The sequence below is a fragment of the Cololabis saira genome, chromosome 10 (assembly GCF_033807715.1).
Source record: "Cololabis saira isolate AMF1-May2022 chromosome 10, fColSai1.1, whole genome shotgun sequence".
NCBI lineage: Eukaryota > Metazoa > Chordata > Actinopteri > Beloniformes > Belonidae > Cololabis > Cololabis saira.
In genome coordinates, this window is record NC_084596.1 from 17,812,413 (window position 1) to 17,840,282 (window position 27,870).

General features: G+C 39.7%; 3 protein-coding genes across 3 annotated transcripts; 2 read left to right on the top strand and 1 right to left on the bottom strand.

Annotated features, from left to right (window-relative positions):
* Positions 1-377: 377 nt before the first annotated feature.
* On the bottom strand, positions 378-1,251 carry LOC133452505 (MICOS complex subunit MIC26-like). The gene has a single exon (XM_061731864.1). It carries the CDS (start codon positions 1,222-1,224, stop codon positions 598-600), a length of 627 nt encoding a protein of 208 aa, XP_061587848.1. The 5' UTR covers positions 1,225-1,251; the 3' UTR covers positions 378-597.
* Positions 1,252-2,131: 880 nt separating this feature from the next.
* On the top strand, positions 2,132-4,496 carry dnaaf6 (dynein axonemal assembly factor 6). The gene is made up of 6 exons (XM_061731038.1): positions 2,132-2,610; positions 2,788-2,854; positions 2,946-3,051; positions 3,190-3,286; positions 3,721-3,806; positions 4,028-4,496. The coding sequence occupies exons 1-6, from the start codon at positions 2,515-2,517 to the stop codon at positions 4,155-4,157; spliced, it is 582 nt and encodes a 193-aa protein (XP_061587022.1). The 5' UTR covers positions 2,132-2,514; the 3' UTR covers positions 4,158-4,496.
* Positions 4,497-7,308: 2,812 nt separating this feature from the next.
* Positions 7,309-27,371, top strand: pip4p1a (phosphatidylinositol-4,5-bisphosphate 4-phosphatase 1a). The gene is made up of 7 exons (XM_061731865.1): positions 7,309-7,528; positions 8,609-8,802; positions 13,495-13,601; positions 16,126-16,231; positions 20,889-20,941; positions 22,798-22,888; positions 24,723-27,371. Exons 1-7 carry the CDS (start codon positions 7,411-7,413, stop codon positions 24,864-24,866), a joined length of 813 nt encoding a protein of 270 aa, XP_061587849.1. The 5' UTR covers positions 7,309-7,410; the 3' UTR covers positions 24,867-27,371.
* The last annotated feature ends 499 nt before the right edge of the window (positions 27,372-27,870 follow it).

Consider the following 27,870-nt stretch of genomic DNA (forward strand, 5'->3'; position numbering starts at 1 on the left):
ACTACAGGTAATTCAGTTAAATTTCTTTCAAATGAGTAATGACAACCACCGGAGGATCATGTGGCTAATATCTTGCTTTTATAGTTTGTTTTTCAGACACATGCCTAACTAACATTTTCTGATTGGCCACCTTTTTTTCTTTTTATAATCAAGCTACACAGTTTAATGTTTCATTTAATCTGGAATCTAAAAACTCAGTTTCATTAAGTCAAATTAAAGACTACTACATGACATCTTTCAACAAAGTGGCTATAGTTCTTCTGATTGCCATACCAAGTTTTTTTTTTTTTTTTTTTTTTATATACATATGACAGAGTAATAAGGTGTTAAGTCTGCAGAGAAGCGGATGATAATTGAAAATAGGCTGGACTTTAAAGGGTTTTTATATAAGATTTTTATTTTAATCTACATAAATATACATTCAAATTAGAAGCAGGGGTAGATGATTCAAGTTGCAAAACTTCATGGCCAGCCTTGCCCGCTCAGTGCAAAGAGAGGGCATGAAAGTCACACGGTGAAACCTCTCCAGGCAGCAGCATGTGTCAAGATACAAACTGGTCATATTATTGCTGAGTTTGGTGCAGGATTGCATCTCTGTCACGGTTTAGTCCCTGGTTCCTTGCTCTTCTTCCCTTCTTTGCTCTGCGGGTTGAGGATCTTCTCCGCCGCAGCGTAGCTCTGCACCGCGTAGTCGTACACGGAGTCCCCGGTGGACTTGGCGACGGCCGCCGCCTGCTCCGGGTAGTAGAGGGACGCGCTGGCGGCCATCAGAGCCGCCGGGTAGACCAGCTTCTTAATCCTGGAGCCCCGGCCGAGAAACAGCCCCAGGACGCCGGTGGCGCCGATGACTCCTGCACGGGGGTAGAAATCCTTCGGAGGGCTCTGCACGTACTCGTATGTGTCATGACCAAATTGGACGATCTTCTGAACTTTGGGTTTAACTTTGGCGTAGGTGTCCCGATACCAAGCCGTGAAGGGTTCTGCAGACTTCCGGACGGTGGCGACATACTCCTCCAGCGGAGCCGGCTCGGGCTCCTCGTGGATAAACTTCTGCAGAGGAGGAGCGGTGTACAGAGAGAGCTCGTCCCGGTTTAAGGGTTTCGGGACTTCTTTCTCCCCGTTGCCGACGGCATGATCGACAGCATAAACGGTGAAAGGCAACAAAGTGGGAGCTCCCGGCATGGCACTACTACCTGTCACCTTCAGCATGATCCCTGAGGGCATGCGTTCACTACGGCGTCCGCGGAGGGACAAGACGCGCGGCTCCGCCAAGTGCGCGAATAATGAAAAGTGGTCATAGTGGACAAGTTTTGCTTATAATGAGGTACTTGTGAGCCACGGAATTTGTTTAGAATAAAAAAATATTATTTAACCTTTATTTAACCAAGTAAGTCAGTTGAGAACAGTTTCTCATTTACAATGACGACCTGGCCAAGAAACGGCACAAAGAGGCAAACACGTACAATCACAGTGAAACAAACAAACACGATATATAAAAAAAATACACGACAACACATAAAAAAAGTGAGTAAAAAGTAAAATTATATGTAAAAAAAATACTAACAAGTAGGCTTTTTTATTTTATTTAATCCTACAATATTACCTGTTCTGTGAAGAAATGGTAAAAACAGAAAAAGGGGTAGGACTAGAAAAGTTTTTTGAAACTTCATCCTACACCCTTTCAAACAGGAAATATTTATTTACATATAGATTTGTCTCTTTAATTTGCTTTGTTTTGCTTATGGTTTTCTTTGTTTTTTGGGGTATATACATTTTATGTATTCTGATTATTTTGTTTTTGTTTTAACCTGTTTGAATAAATAATTAAACGAAACGAAACGAAACCTGCCAGAATATTACAATTTTATCGGTTTAATTTTTTTTTAAATTCAGATTTCTGAATTAGGACATGCTAAACAATGGACTGACTAGCCTAACGCAAAAAAGTTAAAAGAAAAAAAAAGCCCACATTTTTTTAATGGTTCAAAATAAACTTAAAACTAAAAACAGCTGAAACTTCATCTACGTGAATGCACGTGAAACATATATTGATTGAACGAGTAATAATAATAAGGGACTTTTCCGGTATTTTTTATTGTCACCTTCACGCTATGTCATGCTTTTATTTTACCAATAAAATAGTGCTTTTAACTACTAGGTAACATTGTACTGGTAAGTTAGCAAGCCAAAGTCATACTATGTTAAATTGCGTTAAAAAAGGTGATTAAACTCCTTTCAGTATTTTTTTTTATGTGTTCGCGTTCCTGTTGCCATGGCAGCCAGTAAACCTGGTCGTCTCCATGGAAACTGAACGTCAACAGTCCGAATGTAGCTTTACCAAAGATACTCTATACATTATTGAACGTCTCTGGCTTTACTATCAGCTTCATTATTCTCTAAATTATTTTCACTGTTCAGTTGTTGAGGTAGATGTTTTTATTTGTAGCTTTCGAGGTGGGAGTACTTGCTACATTTTAGGATTTTGAAAAATAGCTTAAATTTGTTGTTTTCTTAATGGAGTATCTTGAAGGATCATCCGTGCAGCACCTAAAGGCTCTTTCTGCACTATTATCTACTCAGCAGGAAGACGAAGGGGATGAAGATTGTAAAGTAAGACATAAACAAAGAGAGAGAATAAGGACCAAAAGTTTGGACATACTTTCTCATTCAAACAAATGGGGAAGTGTGTCCAAACTATTGGTCTATACTGTATATTGTGACTGTTCAATAATCTCCAAATGATCATAATTGCTTTTTAACTACATTATAACAAGTTTATTTCAACAGAATGTGTCAACATATGCACAACTGGGTCCTGGACATATTGGCCCCCCACCCAAAAAAGATAAAGATGGTGAGGATTTGTGTCACTTGAATATAACTCTTCCTGTACAGTTACTTTAACAAGGTATAAACTGATTCTGTATGTGTTTCTGTTGACTTAGTGTCAAGTGCCTACACAAAGAAGAACAGCAAAGATATTTGGAGTGAGGACGAGGTAGCTGAGGGCTCCCACTATGACGACTTGGCTGACCCACGGCCACAACCTGAGTAAGGACAGACACACCTGAAAAAACCAAGGGGGAGCATGATGTGGTCAAATAGTGGGACAATCATCTTAGAGGAACTCTCAGAATATCTGTGACTTGACAGTCTGGGTTTCCTGTGTAATTTATTATGTTTGTACAGATATGAAATAATATTGAAGCAGAGTGTGGGAGCAGAGGACCTGTTCCTGGGTTTAAGCAGAAAGGACCCATCTTCTATGTGCTGTGAAGCCATGCTGGTAAGTCACCAAGCCTCCCACCAGATTTTTTTCTTTATTAAATTGACTTTGTTTTAAACAATGAAAGCAAAAAATATACAATAATTTAGTATAAGACTGCATGCAAGATTTCATTGTTTCATGCGAAAGACAGACTAGATAATTTTAAACTCAAAAATGTCTGTGAACTGCATACAATCTTTCAGTACTGATGAGAGTTGAACCTGTTTAGGAAATCAGACTGAAATTCAAGGTATTTGAAATATTACATTTTCAGACTCCAATTACTTTTCCAACATTGGGATTTCTTTTTTTTTTTCAATCTCTGTATTACAAGTGGTGTGCTATTAGTAAGATATAAAACAGTCAAAATTCCAAATGTGTTCTTATTATCAATTTTTAAAAAAATCTATGAGCAGAGTGTATAATAAGATGCTGTCTTTTCTCCACTGTAGGTGAAAATCAAACTGCCAGACACCAAAGCAAAAGATGTCATTTTAGATGTAAAAGAGAAGTTCCTTGATCTACGAACGCCAAAATAGTAACAGATGTTTTCAAAATGTCTTCTTATATGTTTAATTTCCTCACGATTAAGTGACTGCATTTTAGATCAAAAGTCTTTCTTTCCAGATATTTCCCTTCAAAGAGAGTTTAATGCTGATCTGAGCTTTGATTCATCCTTATCATCCTGCTCTGTCATGCACATATTGGATTCCCTGTGCTCTCCCCACCTTTTTCATCTCTCTTTCCTTCTCTCTTCAGCAAACTGGGCCTCCACCTGCCTAATCCCATCCACAAGCAGGAGGGCAAGGCGCAGTTCTTCAGCGAGAGAGAGGAACTGGAGGTGACTCTTCTGATGAAGCGGCCAATGGACTTCATCAACATGCAATAAGAGAAGATAAATGATAATTCACAAGTTTTCAGAGGAAATGGAATAAAACCCCTTTGCTTATGGACTAAACACAAAAAGAGCTATAAGAAATATTGCTGTTAACCCTTACTATGTTTGTGCATGTTATTTGAGTCAGTGCTCTTGCTATATGTGTAAATACCAACTGTATAATGATGAATTTTAATAAATACTTTAGTTATGTGTGACTGGCCTATTATTGGGTAATCAGCAATGTAGAGCAGAAGATGGTAAACACACACTTATGTAGGTGGATGTATTCATCGATGGACTGATACAAATCCAAAATCCAAATCCAAACTCAAAACTCACCTTTTCAAACTGGCATACTCCCTCTGATTGTACACTGTCTCTGTGGTTAAAATATTGGTTGATGTTTGGTTTTAATAATGTTTGATATTGTTATTTTATGCTTTTATTTTATGCTTTGTAAGGTGACCTTGGGTGACTTGTAAGGCGCCACCAAATAAAATGTATTATTATCATTATTATTATTACACACATACTAAAGAATGCTAGGGTGACCCCACATGTTCTGCACGGATATTTAATCAAGCACAAACTAATACTGAAAAGTGCACCAACATGTTAAATAAAATTTCTCCTCAAATGGTGAACAGCTGCAGTTAGTTCAGAATTCTGCTGCCCAAGTCCTCACTAAGAATAAGAGTTGAACCATGTAACTCCAGTTCATAGATCTTTATACTAGCTTCCTGTCTGTCACAGAATAGATTTTAAAATCCTGCTGTAGGTTTAATAATCTCTGAATGGTCTAGGACTAAAACACATCGGTCCATTATGAACCAACCAGAACCCTCAGGCGGTCAGGGTCCCGCCTACTTTCTGTACCCAGAGGTAGAACCAAACACCATGAGGCAGCGTTCAGCTTTTATATTCCCCACCTGTGGAACAAAGAATGCATCAGGGCAGCTGAAAGTCAATTGCTTTAAGTCAAGGTTGAAACCCTTTTTATTCACTGCTTTGTTTCAGTAATCCACCACAGTGCACTACAACCTTTATTTCTTGCATCTCATTTGTTTTAGTCTTTTTAACTTATGTCTGTCCGTCTTTAATTTCTGATTTTAAACTATTTGACTTTTTATTGAATTGTCTTGTACATGAAATGTGCTATACAAATAAACTTGTCTTGCAAAATGGATTCACATACTTATTTTTACAATTTATCGTAGGTCATAGTTAAGGAATTAAGTGAATGTTGAAAACCTACACTCTTGTCCACTTTTTGCTTTAGTTTTTCAACAATATTTCACTAATAGTGTTACAGACTTTTCATAAGTGACTCTAAATTTAATTATTTTTGAATTTCTGGTTAAGTTAGCAAACAATCTGAATAATTCTTCCACCACTGCTATTGAGGAGCCTTGGTAGCTCCGATCTTGCAACTTACAGGAGCTGGACGTCATTTAAGACATTTTCTGACTTTAGCCTTGTGAAAAGAATCAAAAATAGACTAGTTGACTATGCTTTTTAAGGTCTAATTGATTATTTAATTCAACTGGAAGTGCTGCATCCTGAGATGAACAGAGTTATACAATGATATGATATTACAACATTTTGGAGTGTGCCAAAACCTCAAATCAAACAGTCTTGATAGTTCAGTGTAGCTATTCAGAGACCTATGTGTAAAAACACCATCTTGTGGGGTTCTTACACATGTATAATGTCATTTCTGGTATGATATGAGTAATTTAAGCTTAAACATTTGAATTGAGGAAAAGCAAAAATAATTCAGGCATGAAAACTAGAGTTATGTCTTAAATATCCAATATTCAGTTTAATAATCATCCCATGCAAGATTATTATGGAATAACAGAGGTATCTCTGAATGTTTCTCATAAATTAGTGTCCTATAAAATAATAAATAAAGTAACGTCAACTAAAATTATTTTCTTGGTGGAGTTAAGAAAATGATTTCAGTATCATCCCAGCCTTAGCTCTGGGGAAATTAAAGCTTCTAGGTTTGACATGTTGCCGATGGATATATCTTGTTGCCTACCATCAGCTAGATGATCAAGTTTGTGCTGCTGTTGGTTTTGTTTTGTATTCTGCACCTACAGCATCAGTATATTGTTTTATTTGAACTAATGATGCTTATATGAAGCTGTTACAGGTTTTTTTTTTTAAGATTTTCATCATGGGCATTGCTCAGCCTCTACCAACCCTACACTGAGCTCAAGTCTCCTCCTAAGGCTGATTTATGGTTCTGCGTTACATCAACGCAGAGCCTACGGCGTAAGGTACGCCGTCGATTTAACGCGGAACCATAATTCAGGCTTTAGCTGTTACAGTTTTTTACTAAAGGTTTCATCATATGCAGAGATCACTAAGAAAACTGGAAATAGTTTGTAATTTTTTTTGTATAACGATAAAGTGAAAAAAAAAACATATTTACAGCCTGGAAAGTGGTATAAAAGTGGAAAATGCACTCATGTATGAAGTGTAAAAGTGTAAAAGGTCTCCAATGTAAACAAGTGTAATGCTTTCTTGGAATAATGCCTTTTAGTTGACTTTGTATCAGCGAATCTGTACTGTCATGAAACTGTACCTGATCCTATGCAATTATTCTAATAAATTCTTCAATCAATCAAAAAAAGTATCAGTGGGTTACTGAGCAATTGGTCACCCAGTAATTTTAAACTATGATAAACTGTCACATTTGTACGGAAGAATATTGGGGCCAGGCAGGAGAAGAATTAAAATAATATTTTAGAGGAGGAAGATTTTTTTTCATTATGCACTTCGAGAAAAAAGTCGAAATGTCAAGAAAAAAGTCAAAATGTCGAGAATAATGTTGAAATACAATTTCGAGGAAAAAAGTCGAAATGTATTTTAACTTTATTATCGAAATTTCGACTTTATTCACGAAATTTTGACTTTATTCTTGAAATTGTATTTCAACATTAATCTCGAAATTTCGACTTTTGGGTAAATTTCATTTAAAATTTAAAATCTTTTATTTTCGGTGCAAGTGGACATGAAATATAATGTTTTCTTTTTGTGAGTTACTGAGGTGGATCTCTCACAGGCAGGTAGCTGGGTGTGCGTGCGCGCCCCCGGGCCATGCCCGGGCGCGTCCCCGCGTCACCGCGGCAGCCCTGGCGGCGGTGGTTCGATGATCACGTGACGCCTGCATTTCCGATACAACAATACACCATATCGGTCCGCAATCGCAGACCCGTCCCCCGCCCCGTCCCCCCCACGCCTCGCTCTCGGTATGGCGGACGGAGAACGGTCCCCGCTGCTGTCAGACCTGGGAGACGGAGCTCTGGGCGGCGGTAGCGGCGGGGTTTCCCCCGGAGCGGCGTCCTACAGCGCGGCCAGCAAAGCCCCGAGTGAGTGTGAGCAGCAGCAGCATCACCTCCACCTGCAGCTGCAGCTGCAGCAGCCGGCCAGCCGCGCTGCTGCTGCTGCTGCTGCAGATACACGCACGGGGTTGAGCTTCTGAAGGATAGGACTATCATGGGCATCCCTTTCAGAAAAAAAAGGCTATTTTTTTATTTTTATTTTGTAACATTAGTGATGTAAAGCATGCCAGAGGATATGCTAACTGGCTAACCTAGCAAATCTATCCATATATATTTTGCTTTGGAAGGTGACTATGCAGTAAAAGTGTCACTGTACTCTCTTTTCTTGCAGTTTGTGGTGTGAATTTGTGAATGCATTTTAATAATTTGATGGTGCCCGTAGTAATAAGAAGGTAGATAACTGTGAAGCTGGTTAGCTGGTTAGCATCAGAGGAACACCTTATTTGATTGACAGATGAGACAGCCAATAGGGAGGCTGCTAAGGATGGCGCTGCGACCAATCAGCGTTCAGCAAAGACTTTTCCAACTAAATCATTGGAAAAGGTGCTGAATATTGCTCCTGAGAGTGTTTTGCTTTTTCCTTGCCACTGTTTGGCTTAAGGCTTTTCTCCCACTATGGGAGTTTTTACCTGCCATTGTTTATGTAATAATTGCTCGGGGTTTATGTTTATGTTCATGTTCTGGATCTCTGGAAAGCGTCTAGAGATAACATCTGTTGTATTAGACGCTATATAAATAAAATTGAATTGAATTGACCAACCTGCTTTAAACTTTAATAATTAGAGCAAGGTGCTTTGTATGTTGAATATGATTTCTGGGTTAAGCACTCACACATACTGTGATTTAATTCTGTTTCACACAAATACCGTAACTGTGATGTGTTGAAACTAACCCTGCTCAGCATTCCAGGGGTGTTTTTCTTCTAAAGCTCCTTTCTGTTGAACTCAAGACCAAATCTTATTATCTTGTTTACCGTAATGGGTTACTTGTCATGGGAATTGAGTCTTTTTTCCAATCCACTGTGCAACTCTTGTGACTCTGTGCTTTCAACAATCCTGCATTTGTCACTGGTCTTATTCACTGTTATTTTCTCTCCTCCCTGTTCAGATTTCGCTCCTTTCCCCAGCCCCTCTCAGCCATCGGTGCTCCTAGGGGAGGACCCTCCGCCCTACTCCCCACTCACCTCCCCAGACAGCGGCAGTGCCCCTGTTATCAGCTGTAGGGTTTGCCAGAGCCTCATCTCGGTAGAGGGCAAGGTGCATCAGCACGTGGTGAAATGTGGGGTTTGCAATGAAGCTACGGTACGTTTCTGGAGACGCAACAGCAAAATCTGGAGAAAAAAAAGAAAAATCATACATAATCTTCTGGTAATACAAATGCTGAATAGAAAATATAATAAGAATTAGCGAACATAGTATTTCAGTGGACACAATGTTTGACAAAGTGCATCATTTTACAAAGTTTAATATTGCAGAATGGGATAGCACAAAGCTGGTTTAATAAAGACAGACTGTGGTGAGAGAACCGTCTGTAGAAATTCAGTCCAAAATCCGAGATAATTAAAGCGGCAATGGTGGTTATTGAACTTAGTAATAACTTAGTGAACTAAGCAATAACTAAGTTATTGCTTTCTTCTTCAGGCTTTGTGCTTGCTCACATGAAGGGAGGGGGTGGCACACATCATTTGATGCATCTTTTACTTAAAGTTAACTGATCTCTGACACTTCATTCATAAAAAGAACAAGATGTCAAGAAAAATTAAAGTCCTAAGAAAAAAATTCAATTTGTGTTGCAGCTCAAAGAACGGGATGCTCTGACAGAAAGTCATTGGTTCAGTAAAGTGATAAGTAAAATATCATGTATGTGCTTCAGCTACACAGAAAACTCTTGAACTTCAACTTTGATGTCCAAAAAGTGATTTTTTTTCCTGACACTTTTACATAAAACATTTGTTTTTTTGAGATGCATTGATTGGAATATTTTCTCATATATGGACATGTATTTAATATTAGCAGTTGAGTAAATTAGACAAAGTATAAAAACATATTCTGCATGATTAATGTAGTAACGTGACACAGCCTGTAATTATAATTTACAAGCTTCTACAGAGGCATGACGTCCTGCTCACTGGGTGTGAAAGTTAGACATAATTCCTCAACCGAGGAAAGGCGCCACGAGTTGTCAGTTCACTGTGAATTTCCAGTCGAAAGGGAATTCATTATCTTTGTATTCTGATTAGATGTAGCAAAAAATGCCCAGTGTGTAAAAGCACTCACTGATTTTTGAGGGAACGGTTTAATGATTGAGTTTCTGCCAATCATTCCAGAATCTGACATTTATTCAACATCCATCAAAAGATTTTAGTTTGGTTTCATTGTGAGACATCAACATTCAGAAGTTCTGCCCGATGACATTTATATTCTATCTCAGCATGATTTGATCTGGGATTTGATTATGGAAATAATAAGTTGATGCTTCTACAGAAAAGTTCCTGTGAAACTATGAACATAACCTACTCCAGAGTAATTTATGAGTTCAGAGTAAGTTACCATGGTGATGTCGCCAGGTTAATGCAGAGCATTTAGGGGGATTTTTGCCATTACGAATGTTAAAACATCCATCCATCCATCCATCCATCCATCCATCCATCCATCCATTCATTTTCCGCCGCTTATCCGTTCCCGGGTCGCGGGGGCAGCAGCCTCAGCAGAGATGCCCAGATTTCCTTCACCCCAGACACTTCCTCCAGCTCTTCCAGGGGAGTCCGAGACGTTCCTAGGCCAGCCGAGAGACATAGACTACGTTTACATGCAGTCAAAATTCGGGTTATTACTAATATTCCGGTTACTAAAACATTCAGAATATTCCGTTTACATGCGTGAACAAACAGGGTTATCCATGTATACATGGTGATTAATCATTCGGGATATCCCGATCAAACCAGCGACGTGCAGAGAATGTGATGACGCAATTAGCGTCATTTCCGCTTCCTCTTCCTGTATCCAAGTTCAAATCAAATGCTGCTTCGCGCAACTTTTCGCTCACCTTCTTGTAAATCTCGCTATCCCGGTGCTTTCTACCGTCTACAAATGCCAAAATGTTCATATCCTTCATTACATTTATGAAGTGATTAGTCTCCTCCTCACTCCAAAAGTGTGGCGTGGTCTTGCGGTTCGCCGTGTTTTAGATGTACTTCCTGGACTCAAAAGACTAGGATTCCTTGCGAACAGAGCATGCGCAGAAAACAAATTCCTGTTCCGTTTGATCGGGATATCCCGTTTGGCATTTATATGACCGAATATTCGGGTTTTAAAAGGAGTAACCCAGGGGTAATATTCAGGTTTTTAAAAACCGGAATATGAGCAAATTCGGGTTATTCAAAGGGGTTATTGGTGTTTACATGGCCGTGCAAATTCGGGTTATTGCCAATATTCGGGTTTTAAAGGGTTATTGACTGCATGTAAATGCAGTAATAGTCTCTCCAGCGTGTCCTGGGTCTTCCCCGGGGTCTCCTCCCGGTGGGACATGCCTGGAACACCTCCCTAGGGAGGCGTCCAGGAGGATCCGGTACAGATGCCCAAGCCACCTCAGCTGACTCCTCTCAATGTGAAGGAGCAGCGGCTCTACTCCGAGCTCGTCCCAGGTGACCGAACTCCTCAGCCCATCTCTAAGGGAGCGTCCAGCCACCCTGCGGAGGAAACTCATCTCGGCCGCTTGTTTCCGCGATCGTGTCCTTTCGGTCACTACCCAAAGTTCATGACCATAGGTGAGGGTAGGTGCGTAGATTGACCGGTAAATCGAGAGCTTCGCCTTTCGGCTCAGCTCTTTTATCCACCACGACGGTCCGGTACACCGACTGCATAACTGCGGACGGTGCACCGATCCGTCTGTCAAACTCACGCTCCATCTTTCCTTCACTCGTGAACAAGACCCCGAGATACTTGAACTCCTCCACCATGTTAAAACATATAGAGGCTAAAAGAATATTCAATATAGTGTCTTTATATATTCTTTTTTTAAGCACAACCTAGGCAATATGATGTTTTTTTTTATTTTTATTTTCACCTCCTCTATGAATACACCTAAGCAAAAAGTATCTTCTCAAAATAAGATTGAATTTTCCAAGCTCATCGTTAAATAAGTTCACTTCGCTTGTTTTTATGAATGAAAATAACAGGAAAAACTTTTGTGAGCTCTGCACAGTTATTGCTACTTTTTGGTTTAAAAAAACCGCTCGGTGGCGCAATGGGTTAAGCAAGCGACTCATATACTGAGGCTACAGTCCTCCTGCAGTGGTTGCAGGTTCAAATCCCGGCCTGCGCACCTTTGCTGCATGTCATCCCCATTCTCTCTCTCTACCCCCTTCCTGTCTGCAACTTGAATAAAGAGCCACTACAGCCCAAAGAAAATCTAAATAAAAAAAAAAAAAAAAGCGATATAAAATTAATCATACCTTTTTAATTAGACAACGCATAAAAAGATGAAAGAATGCATTTTGTGAAGCTGGAAGATGAGGCCTATAACAAACGCCCCGATGATGTCCATATAAGGAGTTGTCTGTTATTTCCATGCCAATATACCAAGAGTGCGCTTCCAGCATGGAAATGTGCCGCTTAAGCTCAAAGGGATAAAAGAAAAAAAAAAAAAACACCTTTCTGTCTTATTTCATTTCGCAGCATTCCCCTGTCTCATTACACTATTTTTTCCAATATTGTGTTTTACACTTCAGGGAAACGCAATACACACACAGGGCCGTATATATTGCATGCATGTGTATTTCACTGTTAATACATAATATCTATGTACGAGGGATAGTTTAATGCAATTCATGAATTCACCCACTATTAGATATTAAGGGTTAATTTAGCAAGTTTCTTCCTCAGTGCAATGGAGGTAAATGCAATTTGATTTTTATGTCCAAAAGAGCGACAATTTATCAGAACCTTTTTCCAGAATCGGCACTCTAGTTATGCTGAATATCCCAAGAGGCTTGCAGAGATTTATTTTTTATTTTTTCATGTTTTTCAAGTTTCATGTGTAGTGTATAGTATTTATACACGATAAATTACATTATAGACGGTAAACAGAGATTTTACTCTGATTACTGGGCACCAACTACAATTTATATACAACTTGGTTGTTGGTCTCTGTTTAAAAAGGAAAATAAAAAAATCTCACAACTAAGCAATCTGTCCAATCAAACAATTTTTCACTAAAAGCTATGAATAACTGATGTGATTCGGCTGTGTTGAATTCTTTTCCATATGTTAAAAGTGGTGTATTATATGAATATTTAACGCAATAAATTATGTAAAGTGGAGACAAGCACACAAACATAACCAACATATGTATACATATTTGTGCATAACATAGATCTCATTATGCCCACGCTAATTACACAATCATCAAATTACTGGCTAGTGGCATGGAAGATGTGCACGAACCATGTTTTCTAAAAGACTAGAAACAGATGCGAAGCAGCAGCTTTAATAACAAAGTTTTAATGGCAGTTCTGACCCTCAATGTGTCTCAGATGATTGGGATAATTTAACACTTGGGCTAATGCCAACTCTGCGTGTAAATACAGCAGCAGTCGCTGCCACATTCAGGTCTACACAAGTGTGCTTCACTAACCATCCAAATCAGTGTGCAGAAGGAAGTTGAAATGTGTGATGCAACTAGCTGTACTAATACAATTAAAGTGGAGAGAACATATGTAGATTTACTTGAATGCATTCTGTCCAGGTTGTGTCGGTTGCTACGTTATAGGAAAGTGCTGCCAGATTTAAACTGAAATTAGATTGTCAGTTGAATGCTGCATTAATGTACTCTACACATTGCCGCACTTTTTTTTTCCAGATATGTTCCCCCTTCTGTACAATTCTTTCATCCTCATCCATCAAATATAAGAGGCTTGTTTTCTACTCTTATTCTCACCAGTTGTTCTCCTCGTCTTATCCCTTCCTTCTGTGTCTTTCCATCTCCCTCTGCAGCCCATTAAGAATGCCCCAGCAGGGAAGAAGTACGTTCGCTGTCCCTGCAACTGTCTTCTCATTTGCAAAGTCACTTCTCAGAGGATTGCCTGTCCCCGACCATATTGGTGAGCGATTATTTGCATATATCTTTGAGGGTAAGTGTGCAGGGCTGCAAGACAGCAGAAGCATAGGGTCTTGCCACTTGCCACTGAGACAGAAGAAAGAGAGGCAGAGGAAGCAAAGTGCAGTGGGAACAGTCGTCTCTCAATTAAAGCTGTGCTCCCAGCACAGTTTATATGCAGAGCTCAGTGGACCGGATGGGGAAATAACAGCCTCATTAAAGCAGGCACATTATGGGTTTCACCTCTTTGTGTCATCAGTTGTACATGAACTGTGTCTGTGTATGTGTGATGTGTTGCCTGGCTACATCATTTATTTAGAGGTGTTGGCTATGTTGAAAGTTAATCTACAATTTGATGCTTAAAAAAAGTCATAAAATCAACCCAGAATCTGTTGTGGTGCAGATGCAGCATATAGATGTGTCTTGTTATTACTCTTTGCTTATGTTGACCTTACAGCTGTGCATCTTGTATCACTATTGAACTGCTGCTTCTCTTGTCCAGAACACTGATATTATATATCAAGAGTTTGAATATCATAATAGTCGGAGTTTCTTTCGAACAAATCAGAATTAACTGAATAGACTTATGTATTTTAACACAGTTTTTTTTTTAAAAACAGTCGGGGAAAGTAACACTTCACTTGTTTCCCACTTTTAGTACTATGCGAATTTTATTTTTAAAACACAAGGCTGTCAATCCTTGAAAATGCATAGTTTTGGCAGCTCATCTGAGCATCATGCTGCTGCAGCCTGCGATAATTGGTAAGAGAGATAAAACTTTCTGTTTATGCCTGAAGCGTAAAGTGTGTTAAATCATTTTTTAAGCTCTTTAAATTTGTGTTGCTACATAAATGTGTTTAATTTTGAAGGGAAATTTGCGACGTCTATTGTCGTAAAGATCAGAAGCCCATGATTAATCTGTAAATGTAGATCATGAAGTTGGCTGCAGCGCTCAAAGGGGGGTGCTGACGAAAGTGATCTCCCTTTATAAGCAAGATATTCTTAAACCGCTAATTTACTTTGATGTCCTCATGCACTTTAAATGAGGGAGAAATCATTAAACTTTGCAATAATTAGCAAAGACTTATGTGCAGTGATGTACAGTTGAGAAGCACATTAAAAGCTATGTGTGCTTTAGTATATTGCCCAGGGACTCTTTAGTTGCATTTGCACTGGAGGTCTTTTTCTTGTGTGTCTGTGTCCCCATGAGTTGCTTACATTCATACCATCATTTACAATGGTTAACAGAAACAAAAGCAAGGTGGATGGGCTTGGCTGTTCACCCGGAAAAAGTTGAGCAGTGAAGGATGAAAAACCATTGCTATTTTCAACAAACGCAGGTGAAAGAGAGGATATATATGGACCTATTTCCTTTAGTGCGAGCTTCCCCAGTGCTTCACAGTACCTGTGCATTTATACCATTATGTTGTCAGTGGTTTAAGGAGAAGAAAATAGCTATGACACATGCTCCAAGTCTGCCTCGTTATTTCTGAAGTTATGAAATGATCCCAAAATTGTTTTTCGAAGAGTTCTTTGAGGTCAGCAAAGGAGGCAAATGTTACAGCGGAGGAGTGAGAGGAGTGCCTGTCCACTTGTGTGTGTGCCGTTTGCCACGGTCGCACTAAAGGGGGAAAATTTGATCTGTCCGCTTGGATGACGGATGCAGATGCGCATATCCGATTTCATATCGGATTTATTTCCTCATATGAAAGAAGCCTGAAACTGATCTGAGAATATCTAATTCCACGTGCTTTTTTTTTTTTTGTATGCCTCACACGTCCAGCGGTCATATCCAATCTGTGCAACGTTTTAAGGAAAATAATTGGGTCACTTGAACCATGTAGCGGCTTCAAGGCTTTAAAGGGGAACCAGCCTCCTTCCTGTTGAAGGTTATATCCCAGACATTGTTCATAGAGCTCAGCTCTGTTACTCGGGGCGACAGTGGCTCTGGTGATGGAGCGGCTCGTCCACTGTTCGAACCTCGTTCCCCCCCAGTCATCTGTTGTAGTGTCCTTGGGCAAGACACTTCACCCTCCCTGCCTCCAGTGAGGGCCTCGCCGGTGTATGAATGTGTATGAATGTTGCGGAGAAGGTCGGAGATTGGCTGCCACGTTTCCGTCAGCCTGGCCCCAGGGCAGCTGTGGCTTAAAGCTATTATTATAACTCCTGACAAAAATGACCCTTCACTTGAATTGATTGCTCAAATATTGACAGCTGTATTTGAATTGTTTATGGTTAACTTCTCCTACATTAAATGCTCTGAAGAGTTTACCTCCAGCGCTCAGCATTCAGACCAGACATGCTGACTAAACCAGACACGTCCCGGTGCTCCTGTCTGATCAGTGATTCTGAGCTACTGTTGGAGCTGTATGCAGTAATGAGAGCCTTGGCCGCTGATTGATTCCATGAAGCAGAGCTGCGCTCTGTCCTTGAGACAACAGCCCCAAACATCCCAGATTAAACGGTAATGTGCAGTTGCATGAGTCACTTGTGTGACTGCTGACGGTGTGTGTCTGTTTGTTTTGCAGTAAGAGGATAATTAATCTGGGTCCAGTTCATCCTGGGCCGGCCAGTCCTGACCCCCAGCCTGCCGGAGCCCGGGTCTCCTGTGGACACTGCAGCAACACCTTCCTGGTACCGTCTCTGCTTGTACACACATTTATTCACATTATGTGAAAACCAAAAGCTTTAAATACTACAGACCATTTTGTTATATTCTCTGTTAAAGGCATGGGTCAACAAATCAGTGGCTCAACTTTTTTCTAAGTGCATCTTTTAAAGCTTATTCTTCAGAAAAGGTTTATATTAATCATTAAACAAATGACAGAGATTGAATGATTTTAAGCCAAAATCCATAAATGGTTAAAAACCTTTTTTTGGTAAGTTAAGGAGCTTTGTAAAAGGTAGTTTCCTGGCCTCAAAAACGGCACCGGCAGGGTGTTTTTATTGCACCTCTGTATCAAATTAAATAAAACCAAACTTTATTTAAATCACACTTTTCATACAATAGTAACACAAAATAATAAAATCCACATTTAACATAGAAAAACTCACACACTCATGGTTATAAACACACATCTGGTCATTTTGACACATATCCTCACTTTAATACCCACACAGCACACATACACACATAGTCATTAAAGCATAATCAGGAACATCAAGAAAAACAAATAAACCCCCATCATAAATAAATAAATTAATAAAAACCTGGATTGACGCTGAGGTGAGGAATGATATCTTGGGGAACTATCCACCCCAGGAGCTCCCCCACCAATGACAACTGAAGGCGTCACCACGGTAACGCCCAGATCAGGGCCGGCCGGCGTCCACACCACAGCCGAGGCTGCAGTGCAGGACTCCCCAGCGACCCCGACCAGGGCGATCGCCACGGCAACAACCCCACAGGCTGCATAGGGATAGTCCCCGGTGTGGAAGATCCCCATGAGGAAAAGCACTGGAGTTAACATATGAAAAATTAAAAATAACATTAAAATAAACCTAAAAAAAAGTTAATATAAAAGAATAAGTAGATAATAAAATAATTGAAAAATAAGTAGTTAAAAGAAATAGACTAGATAATAATAAATTAAACCACACTAATGAAATACATAAAATTCAATTATAACCTAAACTAAAAAGGAAGGTCTTTAGCCTGTTTTTAAAAATGTCAACTGTCTCTGCTGCCCTGAAGTTCTCCAAATGTTTTTTTTCTAACTTTAGGAACAATTAAAAGGCTGGTACCAGAGGACCTCAGGGTCCGCGAGGGCTCATAATTTAAAAGCAGATCAGATAAATAAGAAAGGCCCAAGACCATTAAGACACTTATAAACTAATAAAAGAACCTTAAAATCGATCCTGAAATGCACAGGGAGCCAGTGTAGTGATTTTAAGACTGGTGTAACTCTGTACAACTTTAGGACATAGTAACAGCAGCAAAACAAAAATGGGTGCAAACGTGAGCCTTCATGGCAGAAAGGGACTGTGCTGTCATCCAGGTAACTCTGTAAAACCGATGTGAACCACAATCTGTTCAATCTGTGTGAATTTCCAAAGAGGAATAGCTGCACTTTCTTTTTTTGTCTTTTTTTTGTGCACCAGTGTGATGTGTAGAAAGGGTTTGGGTTCAAACATGCGTCACCATCATCACTGTTGACATTCAGCTAATAGTTTTCAAAGTGTTATCAAATGAAAAAGTTCACTTTTAAGGAGGATTTGTGGTCCGGCTGATGTCTGTGCTGCTCTTTATCTGTTCCACAGCTTCATATTTCTTTTTAATGACTATTTGCTCCCATCATTTTGATAATAGTACTAAAGACCACTAATACTGCACCCACACTGCAAGTCTTGATGGCCAATCTATTGTCTACATTTGATTTTTTTTTTTAAATATTTTTTTTATTTTAGGAGTGGCTGCTTACATCATCTTTTAAACGCCAACCATATGTCAGATATGCATTTGCATTTGTTCACTGCTGGGAAAGCAACCTTGCAGGGTGGATGAGCTTGGTTACTGATCTGGAAAAAGTTGGGCAGTAAGGGAGAGAAACAGGCAGCGTTTTCAATCAACTCATGTGAAATAGTAGATGTGAGCGGTGCATTTATGCTGCTATGTTGTCAGTTTGTTCTGTAAAAGTTAATTGCCGCAACAGAAGCCCGGAGTCTGCTCTGTTTTTGTTGAAGTTGTCGAGAAAACGGCTGAACATATTTAGAAGTCCATTGCTTTCTGAAGCTTTCTTAGATGTCAGCAAAGGATGAAGAAGGAGGGGAGAGCCTGTCCACCCGTGTTTACTTAAATCAGCACTGTCGCATTTTCAGGGATGTCTGACTCTCATTTATGGGGAAAAGGAAATCTGTCAGCTTAAACCCATCTGAACATAAATGAATCCATGCACTTTCTTTTTTCACTGCTTGCTTGTCAAAAAAAAACTTTTTTTTTTTTCTCTAATCTCTACTTTTATATTCTATACAGTATATTGATACATCTGAATCCAGTTCAGTAATACTTTAATAATCCCTGAAGGTAGAGGATACTTTATACTAGTATGTAAGGCTGCGAGTCGCTCCTATGACAATAATGTCTGTTTATCAGAAAACGCAGTCAGAAACATTTGTTAAGAATAATGCTCAGCCAAGAGTCACTCAGTCTCAAAGTGAGACGACTTGAACTTTTTGTTTTTGACAACATCTGTGCTTTGATTTGATTTGTGCTCGCATCTAAAAGGACTGAGAATGTCGGCTCACAGCCGGCTGCTGCTCTGCAGCACGCAGAGGTGTGAGAGAGGAAACGTGAATGCTGCTGTTGCTGCACAACTCAGCCACCAGACATGGCCAATATGTCCAATATGTCACAGCGCACGTGGTGGAAATGGGTTTTGTGCTCCTATCTCTTTATTCCAGATCTTTGTGGGAGAAGAGGGCAGCATATGCTCCGGCCTGAAGATGAAAAGGACTACACAGACTGTTATCAATAAAATGTCCAAAAGACAGACTCTGCGATGGTATCAGTGCCCTTAGGACAGTTAATTTTCTTAATGTCAGGGGTCTGGCGTCTCCTACAGGCCTGAATTACAAGAATGAATCTATAAATGAAGTTGACTTGACGTAACGTTAAATATCTTTCAAAAATATACAGTCTTTAACTCCATAAAAGTCAGTGGAAATGAAAGAATCACTGTTTCTGCATCACCCATAGAGGCCATCTGTTTTCTGATTTGTAGTGATATAAAGCTTTTAAATGTATTGAATAAGAATCACAGTAGCAGTATGACCGCCATTTATAAAGTTCCCGTCTGGCTCCGGGCCCCTCCTCACCTGTTTCTGCTGATAATATAAACCATAAAAATATGTGAACAGTAAAATTCACAACAGAGAGTCGAGGTCTGATTGTAATTTCAGAAAGGGGATGCACTTGTATGCAGACTAATTGCTTCGGTGGCTGACTTTTCCTAAAGTGACTCCTTTATTCTCCACAGCTGAAGTATCTCGTGACAGTTTCAGTACGTCTGCAAGGTTTTTGTTGTGAAATATACTGTAGGCAGGGAATTATTGAAAAGCCAAAACATCCTCGCTCTAGGCCAAGAAAATGTTGAGTTATTGCTGAAGATCAATAACCCTATCAACTCTCTGTTGATATATTGTGGTTGTTCTGTGCTGAAAGGGAAGGAACGTATTTTTCGCTTTGCTTTTTTAACAATCGGTGAGACCGGTAAAAATGATTTGGATATATGGTGTAAGACAGGAGGCTGGTATAGTCTGAGTAAGAGAAGAATAGAGGTGTAAAAGCACAGAAGATGGATGCTGCAGGGTGTTTAAGATTCAGCAGGGCTCTTCCTGGCTGCTTAAAGACTGGGTGGCTGAATGGAAATACAAATCTGTGCCCCAAGTGGCGTTGCAAGGGAATCTGTTGTTGCAGATCTAGTGATGATGTTATCAGTGCGTCGCATGCGGCTTAACAATAACAAGAAAAATGTAAAGCATGCACGGCGTATTGTGTACTCTGGAGTCTACAGATATATCACTCCCAGACGGAGCATGTGTGTCTGCACCAAGGACGGGGACCACTGCACACAGGACCCGGTGCCAGGGTGCATTACATTTCTCAATTAGTTTGTTTGATAAAGACCTTTTTAAAGAAGGGATTCGTTTTCCAGTTCACACCTTCACCCAAATCTACTGATTTAATTACTCATGGAAAGCTATAATTTAAAGGATTTATCATGTAAAAGTGTGCACACAAATCCAGCATCTTTGGACTTTGGATTTATTCATTTTTTTCAGCAAATGAAACATAAAATGGGCAATGAAATCTATAATATTCAGTTAATCTGGTTGTAAGCTACATCACGTTGTGCCCTTCACTTCTCCTCCATAATTTATGGTCCTTTAATTAGGTCACTGGTGAAAAACCTTCGGAGTAGGACAAACACATTAAAAAATCATTTAGACTGTCATGAACACCTTTTGTAAACAAGCCTTTTGGGAATTTAGATGGCAAGAACTGCTTTTTTGTTTGCTTTCTATGTTTTGGATGAATGTACATGTTTTGGCATGTTTACATAACCACTAGGAAAATACATTTATTGTTTGATGAGAGAATCCAAAGCTTTATATCGAGTATAAACTGAAGCCAAATGAACGTGCATGTTAGAATGGAGATCAAAGAGGATTACATTAAATGTAATTCTACCCCCCTTGAAGAGTTTTCATCACAGTAACTGAAAACTTGGCAAACGTGCCTCCTGCTTTTTGGCTCCACTTGAAGCTCAAACCTTTCTCTTTGTGGTTTCAGTGGACAGAGTTCACGGATCGGACACTGGCCAGGTGCCCACACTGCAGGAAAGTGTAAGTAGCTGTATGCAAATCATCCATCACACCATTCTGCTCTCATTGTACTTTTAAAGTTAGTCCTAACAGCTTTTGGCATGAAGTTAAAGTGTTGCCTCAAAGATGCCTGACAGAAAAAAACAAAGTGAGCCGGTATTGGCCTTGGCGTGTCTTTCAAAAACACGTTTTTTGACACTTAATTTTTCTGTGAATTGAGCCTTTTACATCATGTTCACATGATCAAGTTGTTCTCTAACCTCAAATGCTGCAACACGCGTTTCTCACCAGCATCACAGCATTTTTCTATGTAAATGTGCACCTCAGGATTCAGCTTAAACTTTGTTCCAGTCTGTGCTCCAATACTACTAGTTACATAAGCCTCTTAATATAGCGAGTAAACCCTCATGGGACCTGCTGTGAAGCAGGTAGAACCAAATATGATGCAGCATTAGTTCATGAGAGGCTGATTTGTTTTACGTTTATGATTTCATATTTAATGTCATCTTTTCATAAGCATTTGTATTTATTATAATAATAATAATAATAATACATTTCATTTGTTAGGCGCCTTTCATGGCACTCAAGGTCGCCGTTCAACAATCAAAATACAAAAACACAATTTAAACAATAGAGAACAGCAAAGTTTGCAGCAAAACACAAAAGACCACGTAAGTTGTAGGTGTACTTAGTTGAATAAAATCTCATTTGTGAAACAAACTTCACCAGTAAAGTCAAACATGACATATACATGAGGATATGCTGAACTTTTACAATGCAAGCACGATAATGAGAATATAAGGGGCCTTAAATGTGAAAATAATCCAAAAAGGAAATTAGACTGATGGTACATATTTTAATGATCAAAAACAAACTCGTTTGTGTTTATTAGAATAAAAACACAAGCTTCTGTCTGAGGGTTCGTCAGCATATTGTGCAGAGGTTCAGCCTCCTTTATCAGTTTGATCAGTTCATTTGAGTCATTGGCTGCGATGATGCTGCTCCAAAAGATGTCCCAAAAGTAGAGAAGATATGCACTCTATTGCAATCCCTGAAGGACATAAGCTCCTTCAGCGATGACAGTCCACGCTGTCCATTCTTGTCCAAGTGAACTCCCTCCACCTCTTTTTACAAGAGCAACTGAGGCAACTGGTCTTAAGTTATTGAAGACGCATCAGATCTTTGTCCTTTGGCACTGGAAAAAGGCACCGTGTCTTCCACTGGAACCGTCTCCTGGCTCGGGCTCAGCTTGAAGAGCTGCTGTCGAATCCCACATAGCTGTTCTGTGCAGGATTCTGGGGCCAACACCATCTGGACCGGCAGCTTTGTTGGGGTTCAGTCCCCACCTCACTGCTGGAGGCCGAGGGAGAGCGAGGGAGTCTTCAGAAGTTTTAGTGTGCCCTGATGGGGACAGCGTTGATGAGGTTGTGGGACTGCTGAGCCACGTCAGGAAAACTGTTGGTCTAGGGAAGGTGTGACACCTGATTTTGATGAGAGCAGGTGGAGAGAATGCCAAATGACTTTTGGAAGAAAAAAGAAGAAAAAAATGGAATCAGAATCAGGAATCATCTTTATTTGGCCAAGTCAGGTCAAACAAGTTATTTTCGCTCACTGTACAGTAAATAGGCAAATAGGCAAATGACAGCTCTTATTAACATATATACAATTTTAAAAAGTGAAAGGTGCAGCAGTATGATGTAGACACGGTTATTGAAAGGTGCATTGTATATTAGATTAATATTGCATATTTGTCAACGGTAACAGTACATCTCTTTTTCCTTGTCTTAAAGCCTACTGAGAAAACAAATGATGTTATTGTGACATGGAAATGAAAATTAATGTTGGAATAAAATTCTTTCCCCTTGCTTCTTTTGCAGCTCCTCCATTGGTCAGAGGTATCCGCGGAGGCGGAGCTTGTGGTGCTTTCTACTCTGCTTGCTATTCTGCATTTCCACTGCTGGGCTGATGGTGAGTCAACATCCAGTTGAGGTCAAGATGTCGCTCAGTGTTAAAAGACTTGTAAATAAAGCCTGGCAGGCGTACGCATTTCTAGAGAGACGTTGCATCGGTATTTTCTAAACTCGTTGTTTTCTTTTGTAATTTGCATTCAAAGGTACGGCAGAAGCAATAGGCCATACAGTTTATACATTATCCAGATGACAGTTTCATAGCCTGGAAGTTTTCCCAGTCCGGTATCATGCGTACACATCCTGCTTCATGCTGCTTGGTGAACAGCAGAGGGCACAAGAGCACCACCAAAGTTGGAAGAAGCCGACTGGTGGCATACGTGCCTGGCAGCATGAATAAGCATGAAGAAGCCTAGTGCAACGCATTTCATATGCTGTACTGAAAGCTTATCATAATGCCAGTGCACTGGCAATAAATGTCTCTCTGTTAAATCTGTTTGATTAAAAGGGTGTTTTAATTATAAGAGTGGCACAGGAGCATATAACCTATACATATTTTCAGATGTTTGCATTAGATTAACCTTCTATTATCAAGAACCCAAAATGAGAAACTGATTTAAAAAAAAAAATTGTTTGGGCTTAATCTAATTATAAATGAAAGAAGAGGTATTTTAGAGGGACAGCGCTAAAGATTCTTCACCACGAGAGCTTAAACATGCCAGATGTGTATCAGCCTGAGGAGCCGAGAAGTGACAGTTAAATCGTTAAGACCTCTGGGAGCAGCTTGTATCATTAAAATGTTTCTCATCATTTACAGAAGACAACAACAGAGAAAAGGTGACGTTGTAGCGTATTGATGTGTTCAGGCCCGATTTAAATGTTTTAGTTTTTTTTTAAAGTTTAAAGATCCACAAAACCTTTAATGGAGGTCTTCGTGGACATACATGTGTTTAAATAATGGTGTTTTATTTCACCAGTCTACGTGTCTGAGTCGAGGGAATGTCAAAGCAGAAGCTAATATTATTTATTATCCAGAGTTTTAATACTCCTGTGAGGAATATGTTGATGTGTGAAAGAAATCCCTCCTTGATCAGATTTTATTTTATTACTCTACAGCCGTATCAGCTTTGTCAGCTCTTGTCTTTTTGACTTTGAATCGGGAATTCATATTTCCATAGTCATAGGAAATCCCTGTGGCTCCTCTCAAAGTCACTTTTGCCATCTTCATTAAATATTTTCTTACTGAGCAGCTGTATGCTTAATACTTGATGTGAAAACAGCCTTCTCTCTCATCCCTCAGTCTCTCCTCTGAAGGTTTAGAATTGAATATTGTGCTTATAAAAGGAAAATTCAGTGTCGCAGCTTCAGTTTGCTGCAAAGTAGATTAAATATTATGTGAATACAAAACCAAAATTAGCATTTTGTTTCCCTCTGTGTTGAATTTGTGTTGGATTTAAGACTTGCAGTGATTAAGCACGAGATAGCAAAGATTCTGTTGATTCATCATCTTCTTTATAAACCTCCTCTTTTCCTTGCATTATGTAGTGAATTTAATGCTGATTAGAGGGGCAAAACATTTAACTGTGAGTTATATGAACGGTTTTGAGGCTTTACTGCTGACAATCACTTAATCAAAGTAAACCATAGCATAATAATCTATGGAAAAGCCCAGTGGAAACGAATGACTGCTGAAATATTGTGTGGATTAATGTTTCATCAAAGGGTAAGATACAAACATTAGCCAGTATGATTATGGCTTTAGCTTCCTGGTTCCTTGCAGTTTTACTGATTGGACGTGCGCTAAGTTATTATAAGCACCATTATTCACTGTGAATGTTCTTTCAGTTCCCTGTTGAAGGAATGAGTTCCCACAACTTGCTGTTGTTCTGCTGCAGGCGGGAACGTGGGTGAAGGCTCAGACCTACCAGGGCATCTACGCCTCGTGGGCCGTAATGCTGCTCCTGGTTGTCGTCACCCTGGCCCGGGCCTTCTACTGGGCCTGCATGAGGGTCAGCCAGCCACTCCAGAACTTCACATAGAGGCCCTTCAGCGTCGTCTGGCACAGCTCTGTTTCCAGCCTGCCAGGCAGGAGGAAAAATGGCTTAAAAACACACAAACACACACACAATATTTATTTAATTCCAACTCAAGAAAGAAGAAGTTCTCCTCCTCCTTGCCTTCCCTTTTAGTCAAATGTGCTCCTGAAACTGAATGGTGGTGGGTGCGACTGCTCTATATCTATCAGTAAATATGAAGATCCATATAGCCTAATGTACTGTTGATCTATTCTAATATTGTGGCCAGTGTGGGGTTCATTTTAACATTTTAACACTTCTTCTTTTTCTCTATACCCCTGTGCGTTAGATTACACTTTTAGCTTCAGTCCGTGGCACATCTGTTGCACTCCTGCAGCTTCTTAGACGAAGGCCAATAGACAGTCTTGTCTTGGAAATGAGTCTTAATCCCTGTTGTTTTGTTTTGGGGAACTCTTCCTCTCCGATCCTGATTTCACATTAGTGTTTCAGCATTTAACTTCTTTTAAAAAAAAAAAACAAAAAAAAAACAAGAAGCAAAAGTCAGATGAAGCTATCAAATCGATGCCGGTCGTAGATGAGTGGCTTGATGAACCTCAGCCTCAGTTTTGTGAATCAGAAGCTCAAGTAGGTGTTGAGATATGTCTGTAGTGCATTATATGAAGGTAGACTACGATGTGTCTGAACTCAATGTTAATGCTGAATTATCCCCTGTGACTGTCTTTGATCCAAAGCAGCTTGAAAGCCTTAAAAGGAGGTGTGAAGGAAGGATTCAGCACTCACGCACCACATACCTACAGACACATGAATGCATAGCATCACACGACAAAAGCAGGATGCTGTTGTAGGGCTGCAGCAGCTCAGAAGCTGCTCCCAGCCTCCCTCTCCAAAGACAGACTCGCAGACACATTTCTTCACACTGTTGTGCTCGTGATGAAAGTGATGAAAGCCGGGACTTGAACGCCTATTTGATCCACTTTGTTGCTGTGGTCTGATGAACATGACGTCATCGCTCCTTTTCCTGGATCCGAACTGTAGCCGAGAGGTTTATTCATCTTTTCCCTTCTTTTTAACATCTCATTCTCATATTAAACAGTTTTTTTCAATTGTTCCAGCTTTCTTTTACATGTTTCCAGTTGAGAAAAGTAAAAAAAAGATAGCAAGAAAGCTTTGCCAAACCCCCCCGCCCCTCCATCCCTAAGACATTCCTCCATCTGCATCTCTGTGCACTTTGACTGTCCTTGATTCTCTGAATCATAACAGAAGATGAAATAAATCATCGACACTGTTTAAGGAGACACTGATATCCGTCTCCGTAAAGACAGAACCACCCGGTTAAATCTGGAGTACCGCCTACACGCTTTCAGACTGTCTCCGACTTTTTTTGTTCTTGTTTGTATGAATCAGGAGTTACACGTGGTTAAAACATGTCTGTTTTCTTCTGTCACTGAAGATGGAGGCTGTTTCAGAGCTTCCTCACTCGTTGGTTCCAGGTGGGCTTCCCACCTTTAGGTCAGTGCTGAATATGTAGAAGTCAGTAGGAGTAGGTTTATACAGCAAATATAACCACAAACACACACCACATTTACACCCTCACCCAGTGTGAGTCCCATAACCTCTACGTGATTCTGAATGTGGTGACATTTATTTCTGTTCTGATGTCTGTATTTTTGTTTTGATTGTAAATATGTGTCGTTCATGAACAAGTGACTAAGTGAATTATGTTGCACTCCGAGCTTAACACTACTGCTGTGATGGGCAAGTTTGTAATTTGTTGTTTTTAAGAGCGTTATTTTTGCAATTCTCCTCCTGTATTTAATTATTTGATTTACTACTAACCTAACGAGCCTCTGAACGCCAGGTTGTGTCGCAACCTTTCACACAAACACACCTGCATACTCGAGACATGACAACTGAGTTGTTCCTAAGTGGTGACATTTAAGTGTGTCACACAAACATGTGCCCAGATCCTTAGAAAAAAAGTGAGAAAGGTACACTGCGTAAGAGTGTAGTTACCCTGGTGGACCGTACTGAGTTCACAGACATAAAAGCGTCACACTTTTTGTTATATACGCTGCAAAAGTGGATCACTTTAGCAATCCATTCTTTTACAGTCTTGCAATGTTATTTATTGTGGGAAGGGTCTGTTGTGGAGTGGGGTTATTTTACTGCTTCGCACCGCAGCCGCTCCAAGGGCATTTGATTTTATTTCACTATAGTGATCTGCCACATTCAAACTACGGTCGGTGCATTGTCTTATTTTTAAGGTTGCATTGGGAACAAGTGGAACTCATAGGAACGAATTTAAGATGGTTTAGGATTTTTTTTTTCTTTTTTTTTTTTTTTTTTTTTTTGCAGTGCAGTGATCATGTTTTATCCGTGACTGCAAAAGAAATTAATCATGTTAATGCCAATAATCAAGAACCTGGCTGAAGCTCTTTTCAGAGTTTGTTTACACTCGATTAAAGACATGATGATGACAACAGTTGACACGAGTGTCTCTTCATTTTGCAACACAAAATCATACACTTGCACACATTTTCATTCAACTTTTCTTATTCATTAAGTATAGATAGATAGATGTCTTTATTGTCGCTAAACAAGTTAAGTGAAATTGACATTGCAGCATTCGTTTGCAAAGAAAAAAAAACAACAATACAATAAATACAGTAAAATACTTTAAAATGAGGAGGTGTCTGTGTATGAGGTGGGAGCAGGGTTGTGAGGGCTTTGACAGCTCTAGGGAAAAAGCTGTCCCACAGCCTGTTCGTTGTGGCCCATAAGTCTTAGGCGCGCCTAGCTTTTCTTTAGTTTATTAATTTTATAATTTGTATTTGCCCAGAAAGCTATTTTGTTTGGCTTTTTTCTCTTTTTTTAAATCAAAGTTTTCATGATAACCATATTTATTTTCCAGTCTCATTAGGATGCAAGCCGAAAATTCAAGAACCCAGCTCTCTTCAACATGAAGACATTTGAAGCATTAATAATCTTAAAACTTGAATACTGACTC